This window comes from Scyliorhinus torazame, chromosome 10, assembly GCF_047496885.1.
Source record: "Scyliorhinus torazame isolate Kashiwa2021f chromosome 10, sScyTor2.1, whole genome shotgun sequence".
NCBI lineage: Eukaryota > Metazoa > Chordata > Chondrichthyes > Carcharhiniformes > Scyliorhinidae > Scyliorhinus > Scyliorhinus torazame.
The window spans coordinates 6511297-6534339 of NC_092716.1; the positions used below are offsets into that span (position 1 = coordinate 6511297).

At 54.7% G+C, this 23043-nt stretch overlaps 1 protein-coding gene across 1 annotated transcript in view; it reads right to left on the minus strand.

Moving 5' to 3' along the window:
• LOC140430325 (transcription initiation factor TFIID subunit 4-like) overlaps window positions 1-23043 on the minus strand; it is a 510261-nt gene that overhangs the window by 388716 nt on the left and 98502 nt on the right. The window contains exon 10 of the mRNA XM_072517772.1: window positions 696-804. Within this exon, the coding sequence (XP_072373873.1) occupies window positions 696-804 (109 nt within the window). The remainder of the gene's footprint in view (window positions 1-695; window positions 805-23043) is intronic.

Consider the following 23043-nt stretch of genomic DNA (forward strand, 5'->3'; position numbering starts at 1 on the left):
GGACAACTTAATAACAAAAACATTAATGGCTTTGGGTTTTTTGTTGAATTTCCCCACTGCTGCAGCACCAATTTGCCTCGAGGCCACCAACAATTTCTGCACACATGCTGCGAAGGGCCTGGACCAGTCAGTGTTCAGAGGATTAATACAGGTTGCTGGCTGAATGCCTCCAGGCCCAACTCACAGACGCTGCTTTGGCTGTAGGAGAGGTTAAAGGTTCAAATGCAAATTATGTCCAGACTGTTTCTTTGTCAGAAACATTCCAACTGCAGGAGGTTTAATGTTTGTTTTCTCCTCCCCACCAAATTAAAACTTTGCAATTACTTCAACATTTATAGTGGCACTTCGCTTCCATTCATCTTCAATGCAATAAAATATCAAAAACTTAAGCGTAGCCATTAAAAACAGCAGAAGCTAAAGAGTCCAGCTCAAGAAGTTACACTTGTGACAGATTAATTACCAAACTTAAAAGATTTATTGATTGATCAGTCAAGGCTTGAAAAGCATTTCCCCAATTGAGGACATTAATACCAAAGTAAGCTCCTTCAGGTTAATCTATTCCTTGCGAGAACTTGCTATAATTGAACAGTTGTGGAGCAAGTTCACCACTGGATGCTGCCCTCTTGTGTGCAAATGACAAGGCTTCCCTCCCAGTTTGGTCTTTACGTGAAATGTAAAATCACAGCCTCTCTCACCTGAAAGAGCCACCTCCAGGGTCGTTGAGCTTGTTTTTTGAATTGACGGAGACCTGGAGCAAGGATGCAGGAAGACCTTTGCTTCCTTGCAGCAATGACGCCTTCCCCACTGAGGAAAGAAAGCAAGATTTCCGTTGATGAAGCACCTCGTCACACAACCCCCCCCCCCCACCCCCCCCCCCCAACATCGTAAAGTTCTTCAAGCCATGCAGTGGGTTTAGAATTGCATCAGTTGGGGCAGGACGGTGGCTCAGTGGTTAGCACAGTTGCCCCACGGCGCCGAGGTCCCAGGTTCAATTCCGGCTCTGGGTCACTATCCGTGTGGAGTTTGCAAATTCTCCCCTTGTCTGCGTGGGTTTCACCCCCAAAGCACAAAGATGTGCAGGGTAGTTGGATTAGCCACTCTAAATTGCCCCTTAATTGGAAAAAATGAATTGGGTACTCTAAATTTAGAAAAAGAAGAAGAATTGTATCAGTTGTTGGCCATTATGAAGGGGGAATATGTGTGCACATAGCCTGATCTGGTAAACAGCAGGATAAGACAGATAGGGCAGGAACTTCAATAATGCACCTTTGCGGAATTGCACTCAAGGCTCCGGTTAGATTTAGTGCTACTTTGGGGTTTGAACCTAGAGTCCTCTGATCCGGAGATGAAAACACGACCAACTGATGAATTGCATCCAACCACAAACACTGTCGACAGTATTGTAATTCACAAAATGTCTCCAATTTCTTTGACCGATCTCTGTACAACATTATTTTCATTTTTGAGTGCTCCACATGTCATCCACCTACTAATAATAATAATCTTTATTAGTGTCACAAGTAGGCTTACATTAACACTGCAATGAAGTTACACTGAGGGAGAATTCAGCATGTCCAATTCACCTAACAGCACGTCTTTCGGGACTTGTGGGAGGAAACCCACGCAGACATGGGGAGAATGTGCAGACTCTGCACAGACAGTGACCCAAGCTGGGAATTGAACCTGGGACCCTCGAGCTGTGAAGCAAGAGTGCTACCCACTGTGCTACCGTGCCGCCCTTCAATCAAGGGGTAATTTAGCGTGGCCAATCCACCTAGCCTGCACATCTTTTTGGGTTGTGGGGGTGAGACCCACGCAGACACGGGGAGATTGATAATCGATCTCAATACCATAGTCCCATTTTCTCCCCACACCCCTTGGTGCCATTAAAATCCGAAAGATTATCTATCTCCTTCTTCAATACATTCCGTGACATGGCCTCCACAGCCATCTGTAGGACAGAGTTCCACAGATTTACTAACCTTCTTAGAGTAGAAATTTTTCCTCAACTCGATCCGAAATGGTCTACCATGTATCCTGAGACTGTGTCCCCTGGTCCCAGGTTCTCCAACCAGGGACAACATCCTCCCTGAATCTAAACTGTCCAGACCTGTTGGAATTTTAAACGTTTCTACTCTCATCCATCTAAATTCCAGTGAACAAAGGCCCAGTCTCCACACGCCACACAGATGACCGCCCTAGAATTGGCCTTTTTCTTTGCCAAGCGGGCTAAGTATTTGGTTTATTCACAAACTCATACAACTTCTGTCTCGCAAACTTTAAGCATTTCTCAGCTTGCTGAAATAATAGGGAGCCCGGGGCCACCCTTGCCGCACAATTGCCTATCGGGGGTCTTCTTATAATTCTCTGCCGCATTGACCAAACAAACCTCCAGCCTCAGCGGGCTCTCCAGCAACTTGCACCTTTTATTAACTGGATAAGAAATAATCAGACCACCAGCATAAGCCTAACACGTCTCCCATAAAATGGAGGGGGAAACACCTGGGTTGAGTAACAGAGTCAGAACTCACACTCTTTCTTAAAATGTGTATTAAATGATGTATCTCTCATCATGGAGGCACCACACCTCTACGTCCTTGGTGGGTATGGGGGGGGGGGGGGGGGGGGGGGGGGGGGGGGTGCAAGGTCGCCTCGCCCTTGGCAGAACAAACTCGTCAATTCTAGTATGACATTGATGCGGGGCTGAAAACATTTGTTAGGCGACCAAACAAGAATCCCAAACACATATCGAAAAAATTTAAACCGTGAGGAGCGCACCAGGAGTGATTCCACCGACATATAGGTATCTTTTATACTAAAACAAACTTTATTCCTAACACAGGATTGAACACATTATCACTGAAAATAGCTTTTCAATTAAGTTAAACAATTCTTAAAATAAAAGGAAACCATTTTTACTACTAACTTACACCTTCTCTATGTCCAATTAAGCAAAGCCCATCAAGATCCTTTCTGGAAACAGCCTGCAGAACCGTCTGTCTGTGTCAGACTCCGGATTAACCTGGAAATCTTTGGCAAAAGCTGCTGCTCAGCTTAGCCTCCTTGAAGAATTAAAAGCTAAACTGCCTGCAACAGACCTGGCTCCTCCCATTAATTACATAATCTTTATCCCACTCACAACCCCTGACCTGCTGACCCAAGTCCAAACACAATGTCTCAAATTATCGACTCTCCAGCAAACATAACAAAATTCCATTGGGCCTCTCTTTGTAAACACATTCATGGTTGGAATGAATAATCTCACTTTTAAGACATCGTAATTGCACCTTTTGCAGCCACAGAGTCTGGATACCTTCACCTAGATTCTTTAACTATATTACTGCGACAGATATAAAATACAATATATAGACCAATTTCTTCCATTCAGCATCCAATCCTTCAATAATCCTGGACGCTATGCCCTTGGGATGATGTTGTCAATTATCTGATGTTGTCTTTTCTCCTGCAAGGGTGTGCGGGTGTGAGCACAAGAGCTCGTAGTTCTTTCCTGGAGAGAGCTGGATACCTTCTGGCTTTTCCTTGAGGTTGAAGTGTTTATTTTAGAGCTCTTGGAATAGGAGGATTTGAATGGCGGCACACGGCAAAGCAGATTTGGTCATTCCTTGACTGATTTGTTGAAGAGAGACTGTTTGTCATGCCTCTGCATAGTTGGAGAACCTTCCTTCGTGTGAGGGTAGGTTGGGTTTTCCACGTGGATGCAGTGCTTGTGGTCCTGAGGAGGCAGCGCTGTTATTTCCCTTAATATCCTCCTTGCAAAGGAATGCAGTGCGTGGTGGTGGCTAATATTCCTAAATCAGCTCGGGCATTCTTCCCATATGTTTTTTTTTCAATTTCTCTTCATCTGGCTAGTGTGCTGTTATAAATCCTGGTCTGGTCATCGATGGGACGTCACCCTTCTGGTCCCATGGGGGAGGAATCCGACCCCTCCTCCCAGAGCACCCAGTTATTAGGTGCCTTGACAATTTTTCTTCTCTTCAGTGAGGGCTTCTCCCTGGAGTGGCTGACCGAATATTTTTGTGAAATGTGAATGGGGTGATGCTCAGCGTTGGATGGGCTTGGTGAGGTGCAGGATGTGAATGGGGTGGTGCTCAGCGTTGGGTGGGCTTGGTGAGGTGCAGGATGTGAATGGGGTGATGCTCAGCGTTGGGTGGGTTTGGTGAGGTGCAGGATGTGAATGGGGTGATGCTCAGCGTTGTGTGGGCTGGTGAGGTGCAGGATGTGAATGGGGTGGCGCTCAGCGTTAGGTGGGCTTGGTGAGGTGAAGGATGTGAATGGGGTGATGCTCAGCGTTGGGTGGGTTTTGTGAGGTGCAGGATGTGAATGGGGTGATGCTCAGCGTTGGGTGGGTTTGGTGAGGTGCAGGATGTGAATGGGGTGATGCTCAGCGTTGGGTGGGCTTGGTGAGGTGCAGGATGTGAATGGGGTGGCGCTCAGCGTTGGGTGGGTTTGGTGAGGTGCAGGATGTGAATGGGGTGATGCTCAGCATTGGGTGGGCTTGGTGAGGTGCAGGATGTGAATGGGGTGATGCTCAGCGTTTGGTGGGCTTGGTGAGGTGCAGAATGTGAATGGGGTGATGCTCAGCGTTGGGTGGGCTGGTGAGGTGCAGACTGTGAATGGGGTGATACTCAGCGTTGGGTGGGTTTGGTGAGGTGCAGACTGTGAATGGGGTGATGCTCAGCGTTGGGTGGGCTGGTGAGGTGCAGAATGTGAATGAGGTGGTGTTCAGCGTTGGGTGGGCTTGGTGAGGTGCAGACTGTGAATGAGGTGGTGTTCAGCGTTGGGTGGGCTTGGTGAGGTGCAGACTGTGAATGGGGTGATGCTCAGCGTTGGGTGGGTTTGGTGAGGTGCAGACTGTGAATGGGGTGATGCTCAGCGTTGGGTGGGTTTGGTGAGGTGCAGACTGTGAATGGGGTGATGCTCAGCGTTGGGTGGGTTTGGTGAGGTGCAGACTGTGAATGGCGTGATGCTCAGCGTTGGGTGGGTTTGGTGAGGTGCAGACTGTGAATGGGGTGATGCTCAGCGTTAGGTGGGCTGGTGAGGTGCAGACTGTGAATGGGGTGATGCTCAGCGTTGGGTGGGTTTGGTGAGGTGCAGACTGTGAATGGGGTGATGCTCAGCGTTGGGTGGGCTGGTGAGGTGCAGACTGTGAATGGGGTGATGCTCAGCGTTGGGTGGGTTTGGTGAGGTGCAGACTGTGAATGGGGTGATGCTCAGCGTTGGGTGGGTTTGGTGAGGTGCAGACTGTGAATGGGGTGATGCTCAGAGTTGGGTGGGCTGGTGAGGTGCAGACTGTGAATGGGGTGATGCTCAGCGTTGGGTGGGTTTGGTGAGGTGCAGACTGTGAATGGGGTGATGCTCAGCGTTGGGTGGGTTTGGTGAGGTGCAGACTGTGAATGGGGTGATGCTCAGCGTTGGGTGGGCTGGTGAGGTGCAGAATGTGAATGGGGTGGTGTTCAGCGTTGGGTGGGCTTGGTGAGGTGCAGGATGTGAATGGGGTGATGCTCAGCGTTGGGTGGGCTGGTGAGGTGCAGAATGTGAATGGGGTGATGCTCAGCGTTTGGTGGGCTTGGTGAGGTGCAGGATGTGAATGGGGTGATGCTCAGCGTTGGGTGGGCTGGTGAGGTGCAGAATGTGAATGGGGTGATGCTCAGCGTTTGGTGGGCTTGGTGAGGTGCAGGATGTGAATGGGGTGATGCTCAGCGTTGGGTGGGCTGGTGAGGTGAAGAATGTGAATGGGGTGGTGTTCAGCGTTGGGTGGGCTTGGTGAGGTGCAGAATGTGAATGGGGTGATGCTCAGCGTTGGGTGGGCTGGTGAGGTGCAGAATGTGAATGGGGTGATGCTCAGCGTTGGGTGGGTTTGGTGAGGTGCAGGATGTGAATGGGGTGGTGCTCAGAGTTGGGTGGGCTGGTGAGGTGCAGGATGTGAATGGGGTGGTGCTCAGCGTTGGGTGGGCTTGGTGAGGTGCAGGATGTGAATGGGGTGATGCTCAGCATTGGGTGGGCTTGGTGAGGTGCAAGATGTGAATGGGGTGATGCTCAGCGTTGGGTGGGTTTGGTGAGGTGCAGGATGTGAATGGCGTGATGCTCAGCGTTGGGTGGGTTTGGTGAGGTGCAGGATGTGAATGGGATGGTGCTCAGCGTTGGGTGGGCTTGGTGAGGTGCAGGATGTGAATGGGGTGATGCTCAGCGTTGGGTGGGCTGGTGAGGTGCAGACTGTGAATGGGGTGATGCTCAGCGTTGGGTGGGTTTGGTGAGGTGCAGACTGTGAATGGGGTGATGCTCAGCGTTGGGTGGGCTGGTGAGGTGCAGACTGTGAATGGGGTGATGCTCAGCGTTGGGTGGGTTTGGTGAGGTGCAGACTGTGAATGGGGTGATGCTCAGCGTTGGGTGGGTTTGGTGAGGTGCAGACTGTGAATGGGGTGATGCTCAGCGTTGGGTGGGCTGGTGAGGTGCAGAATGTGAATGGGGTGGTGTTCAGCGTTGGGTGGGCTTGGTGAGGTGCAGACTGTGAATGGGGTGATGCTCAGCGTTGGGTGGGCTGGTGAGGTGCAGAATGTGAATGGGGTGATGCTCAGCGTTGGGTGGGTTTGGTGAGGTGCAGGATGTGAATGGGGTGGTGCTCAGAGTTGGGTGGGCTGGTGAGGTGCCGGATGTGAATGGGGTGGTGCTCAGCGTTGGGTGGGCTTGGTGAGGTGCAGGATGTGAATGGGGTGATGCTCAGCATTGGGTGGGCTTGGTGAGGTGCAGACTGTGAATGGGGTGATGCTCAGCGTTGGGTGGGCTGGTGAGGTGCAGAATGTGAATGGGGTGATGCTCAGCATTGGGTGGGTTTGGTGAGGTGCAGGATGTGAATGGGGTGATGCTCAGCGTTGGGTGGGTTTGGTGAGGTGCAGGATGTGAATGGGGTGATGCTCAGCGTAGGGTGGGTTTGGTGAGGTCCAGGATGTGAATGGGGTGATGCTCAGCGTTGGGTGGGCTGGTGAGGTGCAGAATGTGAATGGGGTGATGCTCAGCGTTGGGTGGGTTTGGTGAGGTGCGGGATGTGAATGGGGTGGTGCTCAGCGTTGGGTGGGTTTGGTGAGGTGCAGGATGTCAATGGGGTGATGCTCAGCGTTGGGTGGGTTTGGTGAGGTGCAGGATGTGAATGGGGTGGTGCTCAGCGTTGGGTGGGTTTGGTGAGGTGCAGGATGTCAATGGGGTGATGCTCAGCGTTGGGTGGGTTTGGTGAGGTGCAGGATGTGAATGGGGTGGCGCTCAGCGTTGGGTGGGCTGGTGAGGTGCAGGATGTGAATGGGGTGGCGCTCAGCGTTAGGTGGGCTTGGTGAGGTGAAGGATGTGAATGGGGTGATGCTCAGCGTTGGGTGGGCTTGGTGAGGTGCAGAATGTGAATGAGGTGGTGTTCAGCGTTGGGTGGGCTTGGTGAGGTGCAGACTGTGAATGAGGTGGTGTTCAGCGTTGGGTGGGCTTGGTGAGGTGCAGACTGTGAATGGGGTGATGCTCAGCGTTGGGTGGGCTTGGTGAGGTGCAGACTGTGAATGGGGTGATGCTCAGCGTTGGGTGGGTTTGGTGAGGTGCAGACTGTGAATGGGGTGATGCTCAGCGTTGGGTGGGCTTGGTGAGGTGCAGACTGTGAATGGGGTGATGCTCAGCGTTGGGTGGGTTTGGTGAGGTGCAGACTGTGAATGGGGTGATGCTCAGCGTTGGGTGGGCTTGGTGAGGTGCAGGATGTGAATGGGGTGATGCTCAGCGTTGGGTGGGTTTGGTGAGGTGCAGGATGTGAATGGCGTGATGCTCAGCGTTGGGTGGGTTTGGTGAGGTGCAGGATGTGAATGGGATGGTGCTCAGCGTTGGGTGGGCTTGGTGAGGTGCAGGATGTGAATGGGGTGATGCTCAGCGTTGGGTGGGCTGGTGAGGTGCAGACTGTAAATGGGGTGATGCTCAGCGTTGGGTGGGTTTGGTGAGGTGCAGACTGTGAATGGGGTGATGCTCAGCGTTGGGTGGGTTTGGTGAGGTGCAGACTGTGAATGGCGTGATGCTCAGCGTTGGGTGGGTTTGGTGAGGTGCAGACTGTGAATGGGGTGATGCTCAGCGTTAGGTGGGCTGGTGAGGTGCAGACTGTGAATGGGGTGATGCTCAGCGTTGGGTGGGTATCGTGAGGTGCAGACTGTGAATGGGGTGATGCTCAGCGTTGGGTGGGCTGGTGAGGTGCAGACTGTGAATGGGGTGATGCTCAGCGTTGGGTGGGTTTGGTGAGGTGCAGACTGTGAATGGGGTGATGCTCAGCGTTGGGTGGGTTTGGTGAGGTGCAGACTGTGAATGGGGTGATGCTCAGAGTTGGGTGGGCTGGTGAGGTGCAGACTGTGAATGGGGTGATGCTCAGCGTTGGGTGGGTTTGGTGAGGTGCAGACTGTGAATGGGGTGATGCTCAGCGTTGGGTGGGTTTGGTGAGGTGCAGACTGTGAATGGGGTGATGCTCAGCGTTGGGTGGGCTGGTGAGGTGCAGAATGTGAATGGGGTGGTGTTCAGCGTTGGGTGGGCTTGGTGAGGTGCAGGATGTGAATGGGGTGATGCTCAGCGTTGGGTGGGCTGGTGAGGTGCAGAATGTGAATGGGGTGATGCTCAGCGTTTGGTGGGCTTGGTGAGGTGCAGGATGTGAATGGGATGATGCTCAGCGTTGGGTGGGCTGGTGAGGTGCAGAATGTGAATGGGGTGATGCTCAGCGTTTGGTGGGCTTGGTGAGGTGCAGGATGTGAATGGGGTGATGCTCAGCGTTGGGTGGGCTGGTGAGGTGCAGAATGTGAATGGGGTGGTGTTCAGCGTTGGGTGGGCTTGGTGAGGTGCAGGATGTGAATGGGGTGATGCTCAGCGTTGGGTGGGCTGGTGAGGTGCAGAATGTGAATGGGGTGATGCTCAGCGTTGGGTGGGCTGGTGAGGTGCAGAATGTGAATGGGGTGATGCTCAGCGTTGGGTGGGCTTGGTGAGGTGCAGGATGTGAATGGGGTGATGCTCAGCATTGGGTGGGCTTGGTGAGGTGCAGGATGTGAATGGGGTGATGCTCAGCGTTGGGTGGGCTTGGTGAGGTGCAGGATGTGAATGGGGTGATGCTCAGCGTTGGGTGGGCTGGTGAGGTGCAGACTGTGAATGGGGTGATGCTCAGCGTTGGGTGGGTTTGGTGAGGTGCAGACTGTGAAAGGGGTGATGCTCAGCGTTGGGTGGGCTGGTGAGGTGCAGAATGTGAATGGGGTGGTGTTCAGCGTTGGGTGGGCTTGGTGAGGTGCAGACTGTGAATGGGGTGAAGCTCAGCGTTGGGTGGGTTTGGTGAGGTGCAGAATGTGAATGGGGTGGTGTTCAGCGTTGGGTGGGTTTGGTGAGGTGCAGACTGTGAATGGGGTGATGCTCAGAGTTGGGTGGGCTGGTGAGGTGCCGGATGTGAATGGGGTGGTGCTCAGCGTTGGGTGGGTTTGGTGAGGTGCAGGATGTGAATGGGGTGGTGCTCAGAGTTGGGTGGGCTGGTGAGGTGCCGGATGTGAATGGGGTGGTGCTCAGCGTTGGGTGGGCTTGGTGAGGTGCAGGATGTGAATGGGGTGATGCTCAGCATTGGGTGGGCTTGGTGAGGTGCAGACTGTGAATGGGGTGATGCTCAGCGTTGGGTGGGCTGGTGAGGTGCAGATTGTGAATGGGGTGATGCTCAGCGTTGGGTGGGTTTGGTGAGGTGCAGGATGTGAATGGGGTGATGCTCAGCGTTGGGTGGGTTTGGTGAGGTGCAGGATGTGAATGGGGTGATGCTCAGCGTAGGGTGGGTTTGGTGAGGTCGAGGATGTGAATGGGGTGATGCTCAGCGTTGGGTGGGCTGGTGAGGTGCAGAATGTGAATGGGGTGATGCTCAGCGTTGGGTGGGTTTGGTGAGGTGCAGGATGTGAATGGGGTGGTGCTCAGCGTTGGGTGGGTTTGGTGAGGTGCAGGATGTCAATGGGGTGATGCTCAGCGTTGGGTGGGTTTGGTGAGGTGCAGGATGTGAATGGGGTGGCGCTCAGCGTTGGGTGGGCTGGTGAGGTGCAGGATGTGAATGGGGTGGCGCTCAGCGTTAGGTGGGCTTGGTGAGGTGAAGGATGTGAATGGGGTGATGCTCAGCGTTGGGTGGGCTTGGTGAGGTGCAGGATGTGAATGGGGTGATGCTCAGCGTTAGGTGGGCTTGGTGAGGTGAAGGATGTGAATGGGGTGGTGCTCAGCGTAGGATGGGCTTGGTGAGGTGCAGGATGTGAATGGGGTGACGCTCAGCGTTGGGTGGGTTAGGTGAGGTGCAGGATGTGAATGGGGTGGTGCTCAGCGTTGGGTGGGCTTGGTGAGGTGCAGGATGTGAATGGGGTGATGCTCAGCGTTGGGTGGGCTTGGTGAGGTGCAGGATGTGAATGGGGTGATGCTCAGCGTTTGGTGGGCTTGGTGAGGTGCAGAATGTGAATGGGGTGATGCTCAGCGTTGGGTGGGTTTGGTGAGGTGAAGGATGTGAATGGGGTGATGCTCAGCGTTGGGTGGGTTTGGTGAGGTGAAGGATGTGAATGGGGTGATGCTCAGCGTTGGGTGGTTTTGTTGAGGTGAAGGATGTGAATGTGGTGTCGCTCAGCCTTGGGTGGGTTTGGTGAGGTGCAGGATGTGAATGGGGTGGCGCTCAGCGTTGGGTGGGCTTGGTGAGGTCCAGGATGTGAATGGGGTGGCGCTCAGCATTGGGTGGGTTTGGTGAGGTGCAGGATGTGAATGGGGTGATGCTCAGCGTTGGGTGGGCTTGGTGAGGTGCAGGATGTGAATGGGGTGGCGCTCAGCGTTGGGTGGGCTTGGTGAGGTGCAGGATGTGAATGGGGTGATGCTCAGCGTTGGGTGGGCTTGGTGAGGTGCAGGATGTGAATGGGGTGATGCTCAGCGTTGGGTGGGCTTGGTGAGGTGCAGGATGTGAATGGGGTGATGCTCAGCGTTGGGTGGTTTTGCTGAGGTGAAGGATGTGAATGGGGTGTCGCTCAGCGTTGGGTGGGTTTGGTGAGGTGCAGGATGTGAATGGGGTGGCGCTCAGCGTTGGGTGGGCTTGGTGAGGTGCAGGATGTGAATGGGGTGGCGCTCAGCATTGGGTGGGTTTGGTGAGGTGCAGGATGTGAATGGGGTGATGCTCAGCGTTGGGTGGGCTGGTGAGGTGCAGAATGTGAATGGGGTGGTGTTCAGCGTTGGGTGGGCTTGGTGAGGTGCAGACTGTGAATGGGGTGATGCTCAGCGTTGGGTGGGCTGGTGAGGTGCAGAATGTGAATGGGGTGATGCTCAGCGTTGGATGGGTTTGGTGAGGTGCAGGATGTGAATGGGGTGGTGCTCAGAGTTGGGTGGGCTGGTGAGGTGCCGGATGTGAATGGGGTGGTGCTCAGCGTTGGGTGGGCTTGGTGAGGTGCAGGATGTGAATGGGGTGATGCTCAGCATTGGGTGGGCTTGGTGAGGTGCAGACTGTGAATGGGGTGATGCTCAGCGTTGGGTGGGCTGGTGAGGTGCAGAATGTGAATGGGGTGATGCTCAGCGTTGGGTGGGTTTGGTGAGGTGCAGGATGTGAATGGGGTGATGCTCAGCGTTGGGTGGGTTTGGTGAGGTGCAGGATGTGAATGGGGTGATGCTCAGCGTAGGGTGGGTTTGGTGAGGTCGAGGATGTGAATGGGGTGATGCTCAGCGTTGGGTGGGCTGGTGAGGTGCAGAATGTGAATGGGGTGATGCTCAGCGTTGGGTGGGTTTGGTGAGGTGCAGGATGTGAATGGGGTGGTGCTCAGCGTTGGGTGGGTTTGGTGAGGTGCAGGATGTCAATGGGGTGATGCTCAGCGTTGGGTGGGTTTGGTGAGGTGCAGGATGTGAATGGGGTGATGCTCAGCGTTGTGTGGGCTTGGTGAGGTGCAGGATGTGAATGGGGTGATGCTCAGCGTTGGGTGGGTTTGGTGAGGTGCAGGATGTGAATGGGGTGGCGCTCAGCGTTGGGTGGGCTGGTGAGGTGCAGGATGTCAATGGGGTGATGCTCAGCGTTGGGTGGGTTTGGTGAGGTGCAGGATGTGAATGGGGTGGCGCTCAGCGTTGGGTGGGCTGGTGAGGTGCAGGATGTGAATGGGGTGGCGCTCAGCGTTAGGTGGGCTTGGTGAGGTGAAGGATGTGAATGGGGTGATGCTCAGCGTTGGGTGGGCTTGGTGAGGTGCAGGATGTGAATGGGGTGATGCTCAGCGTTAGGTGGGCTTGGTGAGGTGAAGGATGTGAATGGGGTGGTGCTCAGCGTTGGGTGGGTTTGGTGAGGTGCAGGATGTGAATGGGGTGATGCTCAGCGTTTGGTGGGCTTGGTGAGGTGCAGGATGTGAATGGGGTGATGCTCAGCGTTAGGTGGGCTTGGTGAGGTGAAGGATGTGAATGGGGTGGTGCTCAGCGTTGGGTGGGTTTGGTGAGGTGCAGGATGTGAATGGGGTGGTGCTCAGCGTTGGGTGGGCTTGGTGAGGTGAAGGATGTGAATGGGGTGATGCTCAGCGTAGGATGGGCTTGGTGAGGTGCAGGATGTGAATGGGGTGACGCTCAGCGTTGGGTGGGTTAGGTGAGGTGCAGGATGTGAATGGGGTGGTGCTCAGCGTTGGGTGGGCTTGGTGAGGTGCAGGATGTGAATGGGGTGATGCTCAGCGTCGGGTGGGCTTGGTGAGGTGCAGGATGTGAATGGGGTGATGCTCAGCGTTTGGTGGGCTTGGTGAGGTGCAGAATGTGAATGGGGTGATGCTCAGCGTTGGGTGGGTTTGGTGAGGTGAAGGATGTGAATGGGGTGATGCTCAGCGTTGGGTGGGTTTGGTGAGGTGAAGGATGTGAATGGGGTGATGCTCAGCGTTGGGTGGGCTGGTGAGGTGCAGAATGTGAATGTGGTGATGCTCAGCGTTGGGTGGGCTTGGTGAGATGCAGGATGTGAATGGGGTGGTGCTCAGCGTTGGGTGGGCTGGTGAGGTGCAGGAAGTGAATGGGGTGACGCTCAGCGTTGGGTGGGTTTGGTGAGGTGCAGGATGTGAATGGGGTGGTGCTCAGTGTTGGGTGGGCTTGGTGAGGTGCAGAATGTGAATGGGGTGATGCTCCGCGTTGGGTGGGCTTGGTGAGGTGCAGGATGTGAATGGGGTGATGCTCAGCGTTGGGTGGGCTTGGTGAGGTGCAGGATGTGAATGGGGTGATGCTCAGCGTTGGGTGGTTTTGTTGAGGTGAAGGATGTGAATGGGGTGTCGCTCAGCGTTGGGTGGGCTTGGTGAGGTCCAGGATGTGAATGGGGTGGCGCTCAGCATTGGGTGGGTTTGGTGAGGTGCAGGATGTGAATGGGGTGATGCTCAGCGTTGGGTGGGCTTGGTGAGGTGCAGGATGTGAATGGGGTGGCGCTCAGCGTTGGGTGGGCTTGGTGAGGTGCAGGATGTGAATGGGGTGATGCTCAGCGTTGGGTGGGCTTGGTGAGGTGCAGGATGTGAATGGGGTGATGCTCAGCGTTGGGTGGGCTTGGTGAGGTGCAGGATGTGAATGGGGTGATGCTCAGCGTTGGGTGGTTTTGCTGAGGTGAAGGATGTGAATGGGGTGTCGCTCAGCGTTGGGTGGGTTTGGTGAGGTGCAGGATGTGAATGGGGTGGCGCTCAGCGTTGGGTGGGCTTGGTGAGGTGCAGGATGTGAATGGGGTGGCGCTCAGCATTGGGTGGGTTTGGTGAGGTGCAGGATGTGAATGGGGTGATGCTCAGCGTTGGGTGGGCTGGTGAGGTGCAGAATGTGAATGGGGTGATGCTCAGCGTTTGGTGGGCTGGTGAGGTGCAGACTGTGAATGGGGTGATGCTCAGCGTTGGGTGGGTTTGGTGAGGTGCAGACTGTGAATGGGGTGATGCTCAGCGTTGGGTGGGCTGGTGAGGTGCAGACTGTGAATGGGGTGATGCTCAGCGTTGGGTGGGTTTGGTGAGGTGCAGACTGTGAATGGGGTGATGCTCAGCGTTGGGTGGGTTTGGTGAGGTGCAGACTGTGAATGGGGTGATGCTCAGAGTTGGGTGGGCTGGTGAGGTGCAGACTGTGAATGGGGTGATGCTCAGCGTTGGGTGGGTTTGGTGAGGTGCAGAATGTGAATGGGGTGGTGCTCAGCATTGGGTGGGTTTGGTGAGGTGCAAGATGTGAATGGGGTGGCGCTCAGCGTTGGGTGGGCTTGGTGAGGTGCAGGATGTGAATGGGGTGGTGCTCAGCGTTGGGTGGGCTTGGTGAGGTGCAGGATGTGAATGGGGTGGCGCTCAGCGTTTGGTGGGTTTGGTGAGGTGCAGGATCGGCTGAGATGTAGGTTTCGGGGTGTGCTGGAGGCCCTGGGGGTATTTTTTCCTCTGTGTCATAATGTGCTAGACTAGACCAGTCCAGTGCTATGGTCAGTATCCTGTTGCCCCCTGAAGCTTGGGATGGCCACTTCTTGAAGGCAGTTATCAGAGACCTCCTGAGAGGCTGGGTTTTGTTTCTTCTGTGCATGGGGTCTGGAGTTGGGCACAGTCATGTACATTGGTAGATATCCAGAGGCCCCCCCATAACGGTCGGGACACATTCTTGTCTGAATGAGCAGCTTGTTTTCTTCATTCATGGGTGATGGCTTGGCAGGGTGGTGTCCTGATACTTTGTTATCCTGTGATCCACTCCTGGTAGTTCTGGTTTCTTTCTGTTTTTCTTGGGAGGGTTGATGGCTCTGATCATAATCTGTGCATGTTACTGCTGGACCTCGCTGTATCAATACATGGAATGATGATAATTCCGTACTGAATCTGAGACTGGGTCTATGTTGCATTGTGTGATATATACGTAACATCCCTTTTTAGTACTGTGGTTCTTGTGTATTTTCGTTGTATGTTTTTTTTAAGGGTGGGTCTAAAGAATTCCTATTGGTTCCTGCATAGGTGCCGCTGGGTTTAGTATCCGAGGAGAGGAGGTAGCGGTGTGTCGTTAGTGCCTCTGGCGCTGCCGGAGTTGAGGGAGATGTATATAAGACACGGGTTCTCAAGAAATAATGCTCGTGTTCAAAAGTCAGGAGCTTACAATCCATTGCAGTGTGGTAGAGAATATCTGACAGCCGTTTTGTAGTTAATTGCAGGCCTTGAAATTGATTCAAAAGTCTTACAGAAATAATGACAGCAGTTTCTTGTCCCAGACCTGCCGTGTACGCTTCCCAGGTTACTTCGGAGATTGAGAAGACTGCCCAGTGCTGGATTTAAAGATACCAAAAGGGGAAGAAGAACCTGGTTCAGTGATTTTCGTATGTTCCCAAGTTATCTCGAGCATATATTATGTATATATATATATATTGTATATATATAATCCATTACAAGCACAACGCCAACTGCCCAGAGGTTTTTATGACATTGATTGACAAGTCTGTCTAATTGGCACCACTTGGAGTCTCACTGTGGAACCTAGCTGTAAGGATGAATATCTAGTGCACAGCTGGATCTAATGGTTCTGGCCCAAACCCTCCAACGTGCTCACCATATTTCCTAACTAAAGAGGCTGTGTACATTGAATTTACAGGTCACGATAGCTATGCTGGAATAATGACTGGAACAACCACTCGAAGCATATTTTCCCTGATCTGTTCCTATGGATCAGTTCCACCATCTGGCAATGCAACCTTATTGGAAGTTCTGGTTAGGTTGCACTTGCAGCACAGACACGGGTCATTGTCCAGAGCACTGATTACACTCCACACAAGTCTCCTCCCAGTTTACCTCCTTCAATCCTGTCAACATGTCCTTCCATTCTTTTCTGCCCCATGTTTATCTAGCATCCCCTTAAATGAGTTTATTGCCATGGTAACACGTTCCACATTCTCCCTGCTCTCTGGATAAAGAGGTTTCTGTTGAATTCTTTCTGAATTTACAAGTGACAATCTTATATTCATGGCTCCTACTTTAGGTTTAATAATAATAACAATAATAATCGCTTATCATCACAAGTAGGCGTCAATGAAGTTACTGTGAAAAGCCCCGAGTCGCCACATTCCAGCGCCTGTTCGGGGAGGCCAGTATGGGAATTGAACCCGCGCTGTTGGTCTTGTTCTGTATTACAAGCCAGCTGTTTAGCCCACTGTGCTAAACCAGCCTGCAAGTGGAAATATTTTCTTCTGCAAGTGGAAATAGTTTTTCTTTGCCTATCCAAACAAACCTTCACTCTGTGTTAAAACAATAAACCACCTGTTCTACGGACAACTAATATGTATCTGCTCCCACGCTGCGTCAACAACCTCCACTTAGTTAGCTGATCTCAGTTGGACAGAAGAGGCACTGCAGTTGGGTTCAGCACCCTGGGCTATGGAAGAGCAATGTGCCGGAGATTCTGTTTTTGCAACACGGTGGATTACTTGTGCTGCAAAGTTCACTTGTTGATATGGGATCAGATCCTGATCAAGCACAGCAGTGATTCCCCCCATCGGGCTGCTGTCAAAACTTACTGCCCAAGCACATACATTAACAATAACACGATGGTGACAGCAAGGTGGCGCAGTGGTTAGCACTGCTGCCTCATGGCGCCGAGGTCCCAGGTTCGATCCCGGCTCTGGGTCACTGTCCGTGTGCAGTTTGCACATTCTCCCCGTGGTTGCGTGGGTTTCGCCCCCCAAAGCACAAAGATGTGCAGGCGAGGTGGATTGGCCACGCTAAATTGCCCCTTAATTGGAAAAAATTAATTGGGCGCTCTAAACTGAAAAACAAATAACACTGCAGTAATAGCACGGCAGCACAGTGGTTAGCACTGCTGCCTCACGGAGCCAACCCCCGGGTTTGGTGCCGGCCCCGGGTTTGGTGCCGGCCCCGGGTTTGGTGCCGGCCCCGGGTTTGGTGCCGGCCCCGGGTTTGGTCCCGGCCCCGGGTTTGGTGCCGGCCCCGGGTTTGGTCCCGGCCCCGGGTTTGGTGCCGGCCCCGGGTTTGGTGCCGGCCCCGGGTTTGGTGCCGGCCCCGGGTTTGGTGCCGGCCCCGGGTTTGGTGCCGGCCCCGGGTTTGGTGCCGGCCCCGGGTTTGGTCCCGGCCCCGGGTTTGGTGCCGGCCCCGGGTTTGGTGCCGGCCCCGGGTTTGGTGCCGGCCCCGGGTTTGGTGCCGGCCCCGGGTTTGGTGCCGGCCCCGGGTTTGGTGCCGGCCCCGGGTTTGGTGCCGGCCCCGGGTTTGGTGCCGGCCCCGGGTTTGGTGCCGGCCACGGGTTTGGTGCCGGCCCCGGGTTTGGTGCCGGCCACGGGTTTGGTGCCGGCCACGGGTTTGGTGCCGGCCACGGGTTTGGTGCCGGCCACGGGTTTGGTCCCGGCCCCGGGTTTGGTGCCGGCCCCGGGTTTGGTGCCGGCCCCGGGCTTGGTGCCGGCCCCGGGCTTGGTGCCGGCCCCGGGCTTGGTGCCGGCCCCGGGTTTGGTCCCGGCCCCGGGTTTGATCCCGGCCCCGGGTTTGATCCCGGCCCCGGGTTTGATCCCGGCCCCGGGTTTGATCCCGGCCCCGGGTTTGGTGCCGGCCCCGGGTTTGGTGCCGGCCCCGGGTTTGGTGCCGGTCCCGGGTTTGATCCCGGTCCCGGGCTTGGTCCCGGCCCCGGGTTTGGTCCCGGCCACGGGTTTGGTGCCGGCCCCGGGTTTGGTCCCGGCCACGGGTTTGGTGCCGGCCACGGGTTTGATCCCGGCCCCGGGTTTGATCCCGGCCCCGGGTTTGGTCCCGGCCACGGGTTTGGTGCCGGCCCCGGGTTTGATCCCGGCCCCGGGTTTGATCCCGGCCCCGGGTTTGGTCCCGGCCACGGGTTTGGTGCCGGCCACGGGTTTGATCCCGGCCCCGGGTTTGGTGCCGGCCCCGGGTTTGGTGCCGGCCCCGGGTTTGGTGCCGGCCCCGGGTTTGATCCCGGCCCCGGGTTTGGTCCCGGCCCCGGGTTTGGTCCCGGCCCCGGGTTTGGTCCCGGCCCCGGGTTTGATCCCGGCCCCGGGTTTGATCCCGGCCCCGGGTTTGATCCCGGCCCCGGGTTTGATCCCGGCCCCGGGTTTGATCCCGGCCCCGGGTTTCTTTTTTTAATAAAAAATATGTTTATTCAAAGTTTTTCCAACAAAAACTTTCAACCAATTAAACCCCCCCCCCGTAACAGAAAAGAGAAAGAGAAAAGAACAGAACAGAAACATATCAATCAAACATACTACAGAACTTATACAATGGGTTTCTCCCCGACATAATAACCCTCCCATATGCTTTTTTACAAGTACCTCTAGGGGAACCCCCCTCCCCCCCCAAAATAACCCCCCCCCTCCCCCTCCCCCTCCCCTTCCCCCCGCAACCCCCCCCCTCCCTCCCTGGGTTGCTGCTGCTGCTGACCGACCTCATTCTAACGCTCCGCGAGGTAGTCTAGGAACGGTTGCCACCGCCTGTAGAACCCCTGCGCAAACCCTCTCAAGGCAAACTTTATCCTCTCCAGCTTTATGAACCCTGCCATGTCATTTATCCATGCTTCCACACTGGTGGGCTTCACATCCTTCCACATGAGCAAGATCCTCCGCCGGGCTACCAGGGACGCAAAGGCCAGAATACCGGCCTCTTCCGCCTCCTGCACTCCCGCCTCGTCCGCCACCCCAAATAATGCCAACCCCCAACTTGGTTTGACCTGGACTTTCACCACCTTGGACATAGTCTTCGCGAAACCCATCCAGTGCCGGGCACGACCAGAACATGTGGGCATGATTCGCTGGGCTTCCCGAGCACCTCCCGCATCTGTCCTCCATCCCAAAGAACCTACTCAGCCTCGCCCCTGTCATATGCGCTCTGTGAATTACCTTAAACTGTATCAGGCGGAGCCTGGCACATGAGGAAGAGGAATTAACCCTACTCAGGGCATCAGCCCACATACCCTCTTCAATCTCCTCCCCCAACTCCTCCTCCCACTTGCCCTTCAGCTCCTCTACCGAAGCCTCCCCCTCTGCTTTCATCACCTGATATATCGCCGAAACTTTGCCTTCTCCGACCCAAACACCCGAAATCACCCTGTCCTGAATGCCCTGTGCCGGGAGCAACGGGAATCCCCTCACCTGCTGCCTCATAAACGCCCTCACTTGCATATACGTGAACGCATTTCCCGTGGGGAACCCAAACTTCTCCTCCAGCGCCCCTAGGCTCGCAAACGTCCCATCGATGAACAGGTCGCCCATCCTTCTGATCCCTGCCTGATGCCAGCTCCGAAACCCCCAGTCCATCCTTCCTGGGACGAACCGATGGTTCTCCCGGATCGGGGACCACACCGAGGCTCCCGTCTCACCCCTATGTCATCTCCACTGCCCCCAGATCTTTAGCGTTGCCGCCACCACCGGACTCGTGGCGTACCTTGTCAGTGAGAGCGGCAGCAATGCCGTCACCAGCGCCCTCAGGCTCGTTCCTTTGCAGGACGCCACCTCCAACCTCTTCCATGCCACCCCCTCTCCCTCTATTACCCACTTACGGATCATCGCCACGTTGGCTGCCCAATAATAGCCACCCATATTCGGCAACGCCAGCCCTCTCTGTCCCTACTACGCTCCAGAAACCCCCTCCTTACCCTCGGGGTCTTGTTTGCCCACACAAAACCCATAATGCTCCTACCTACCCGCTTAAAAAAGGCCTTGGTAATCATAATAGGAAGGCACTGGAACACAAAAAAAAACCTCGGGAGGACCATCATTTTAATCGACTGTACCCTGCCCGCTGGCGAGAGTGGCAACACATCCCATCTTTTGAAGTCCTCCTCCATCTGCTCCACCAGCCGTGTCAAATTAAGTTTGTGCAGGGCCCCCCAGCTCCTAGCTACCTGGATCCCCAAGTACCGAAAGCTCCTTTCCGCCCTCCTCAACGGTAGGTCGTCTATCCCTCTTCCCTGGTCCCCTGGATGCACCACAAAGAGCTCACTTTTCCCTACATTGAGCGTATAGCCCGAGAAGTCCCCAAACTCCCTTAGGATTCGCATGACCTCCACCATCCCCTCCACTGGATCTGCCACGTACAGCAACAGGTCGTCCGTATACAGCGACACCCGATGCGCCTCTCCCCCTCGGATCACCCCCCCCCTCCATTTCCTGGACACCCTTAATGCCATGGCCAAAGGCTCAACTGCTAATGCAAACAACATGGGGGACAGGGGGCACCCCTGCCTCGTCCCTTGATTCAGCCGAAAATACTCCGACCTCCGCCGATTCGTAGCCACACTCGCCACCGGGGCTCTATATAGGAGCTTAACCCACCTGATGAACCCCTCCCCAAACCCAAACCTCCGCAACACTTCCCAGAGATACTCCCACTCCACCCGGTCAAAGGCCTTCTCCGCGTCCATAGCTGCCACTATCTCCGCCTCTCCCTCCACCGAGGGCATCATAATCACCTTGAGGAGCCCCCGCACATTGGTGTTTAGCTGCCTGCCCTTTACAAATCCCGTCTGGTCCTCATGAATCACCCCCGGGACACAGTCCTCAATTCTCGTAGCCAGCACTTTTGCCAGCAACTTAGCATCCACATTGAGGAGCGAGATCGGTCTATACGACCCACATTGCAGTGGGTCCTTGTCCCGCTTCAGGATCAAAGAGATCAGCGCCGCGGACATTGTCGGGGGCAGGGTCCCCCCCCTCCCTTGCCTCATTGAAAGTCCTCACTAGCAACGGGGCTAACAGGTCCAGATACTTCCTGTAAAACCCAACCGGGAACCCATCTGGCCCCGGGGCCTTCCCCACCTGCATGCTCCCCAGTCCTTTAACCAGCTCCTCCAACCCAATTGGCGCCCCCAAACCAGCCACCTCCTGCTCCTCTACCCTAGGGAACCTCAGTTGATCTAGAAATCATCGCATCCCCTCTTCCCCCGCTGGGGGCTGAGATCTGTACAGCTCCTCATAAAAGTCCTTAAATGCCTCATTTACTTTCACCGCACTCCGCACCGTAGTTCCCCTGCTATCTTTAACTCCACCTATCTCCCTCGCTGCCATCCTCTTACGGAGCTGATGTGCCAGCATCCGGCTCGCCTTCTCCCCATACTCGTACATCGCCCCCCCGTGCTTTCCTCCACTGTGCCTTCCCTGTGGTCAACAGGTCGAATTTAGTCTGGAGACTCCGCCGCTCCCTAAGTAGTCCCTCCTCGGGGGCCTCTGCATATCTCCGGTCTACCCCTAGGATCTCCACCACTATCCTCTCCCTTTCCCTGCCCTCTCTCTTCTCCCTGTGAGCCCTGATGGAGATTAACTCTCCCCTGTCAAAACCCAAAACCTAGGACTTGGCTCCCCACTCTGCAACTGGATCCTCGATCAGACCACAATCAGTAAGAATGAACAACAACACCCCCTCCACAATAGTCCTCAACACCGGCGCCCCGCAAGGCTGCGTACTTAGCCCCCTACTCTACTCCCTGTACACACACGACTGCGTGGCAAAACTCGGTTCCAACTCCATCTACAGGTTTGCTGACAATACGACCATAGTGGGCCGGATCTCGAATAACGACGAGTCCGAATACAGGAGGGAGATAGAGAACCTAGTGGAGTGGTGTAGCGACATCAATCTCTCCCTCAATGCCAGCAAAACTAAAGAGCTGGTAATTGACTTCAGGAAGCAAAGTACTGTACACACCCGTCAGCATCAACGGGGCCGAGGTGGAGATGGTTAGCAGTTTCAAATTCCTAGGGGTGCACATCTCCAAAAATCTGTCCTGGTCCACCCACGTCGACACTACCATCAAGAAAGCACAACAGCGCCTATACTTCCTCAGGAAACTAAGGAAATTCGGCATGTCCACATTGACTCTTACCAACTTTTACAGATGCACTATAGAAAGCATCCTATCAGGCTGCATCACAGCCTGGCATGGCAACTGCTCGGCCCAGGACCGCGAGAAACTTCAGAGAGTCGTGAACACCGCCCAGTCCATCACACGAACCTGCCTCCCATCCATTGACTCCATCTACATCTCCCGCTGCCTGGGGAAAGCGGGCAGTGTAATCAAAGATCCCTCCCACCCAGCTTACTCACTCTTCCAACTTCTTCCATCCAGGAGATACAGAAGTCTGAGAACATGCACGAACAGACTCAAAACAGCTTCTTCCCCACTCTCACCAGACTCCGAAATGACCCTCTTATGTACTGACTTCATTAACACTACACCCTGTCTGCTTCATCCGATGCCGGTGTTTATGTAGTTACTTTGTATATGTTGTGTTGCCCTATTATGTATTTTCTTTTATTCCTTTTTCTTCTCATGTACTTAATGATCTGTTGAGCTGCTCGCAGAAAAATACTTTTCACTGTACCTCGGTACACGTGACAATAAACAAATCCAATCCAATCCCTGACCGCCGCCTTCAGCGCCTCCCATGCTACCCCCACCTGCACCTCCCCGTTGTCGTTGGCCTCCAAATACCTTTCAATGCACCCCCGCACCCTCCCGCACACCTCCTCATCCGCCAATAGTCCCACATCCAGACGCCACAGCGGGCGTTGGTCCCTCTCCTCTCCTAACTCCAGCTCCACCCAGTGCGGGGCGTGGTCTGAGATAGCTATGTCCGAGTACTCCATTCCCTCCACTTTCGGGATCAGCGCCCTACTCAAAACAAAAAAAATCGATCCGGGCGTAGGCTCTGTGTACGTGAGAAAAAAAAGAAAATTCCCTGGCCAGGGGCCTAGCAAATCTCCACGGATCTACTCCCCCCATCTGGTCCATAAACCCCCTAAGCACCTTGGCCGCAGCCGGCCTCTTCCCCGTCCTAGATCTGGAGCGATCTAATGCTGGGTCCAACACCGTGTTGAAATCCCCCCCCATTATCAAGCTTCCTGCCTCCAGATCCGGAATCCGCCCCAACATGCGCTTCATGAATCCAGCATCATCCCAGTTCGGGACGTATACGTTTACCAATACCACCCACGCCCCCTGCAACCTACCGCTCACCATCACGTATCGACCTCCATTGTCCACTACAATATTCTTGGCCTCAAACGACACCCGCTTCCCCACCCCCCTGTTCTTCGCATCCAGCCCCGATTGGAATACCTG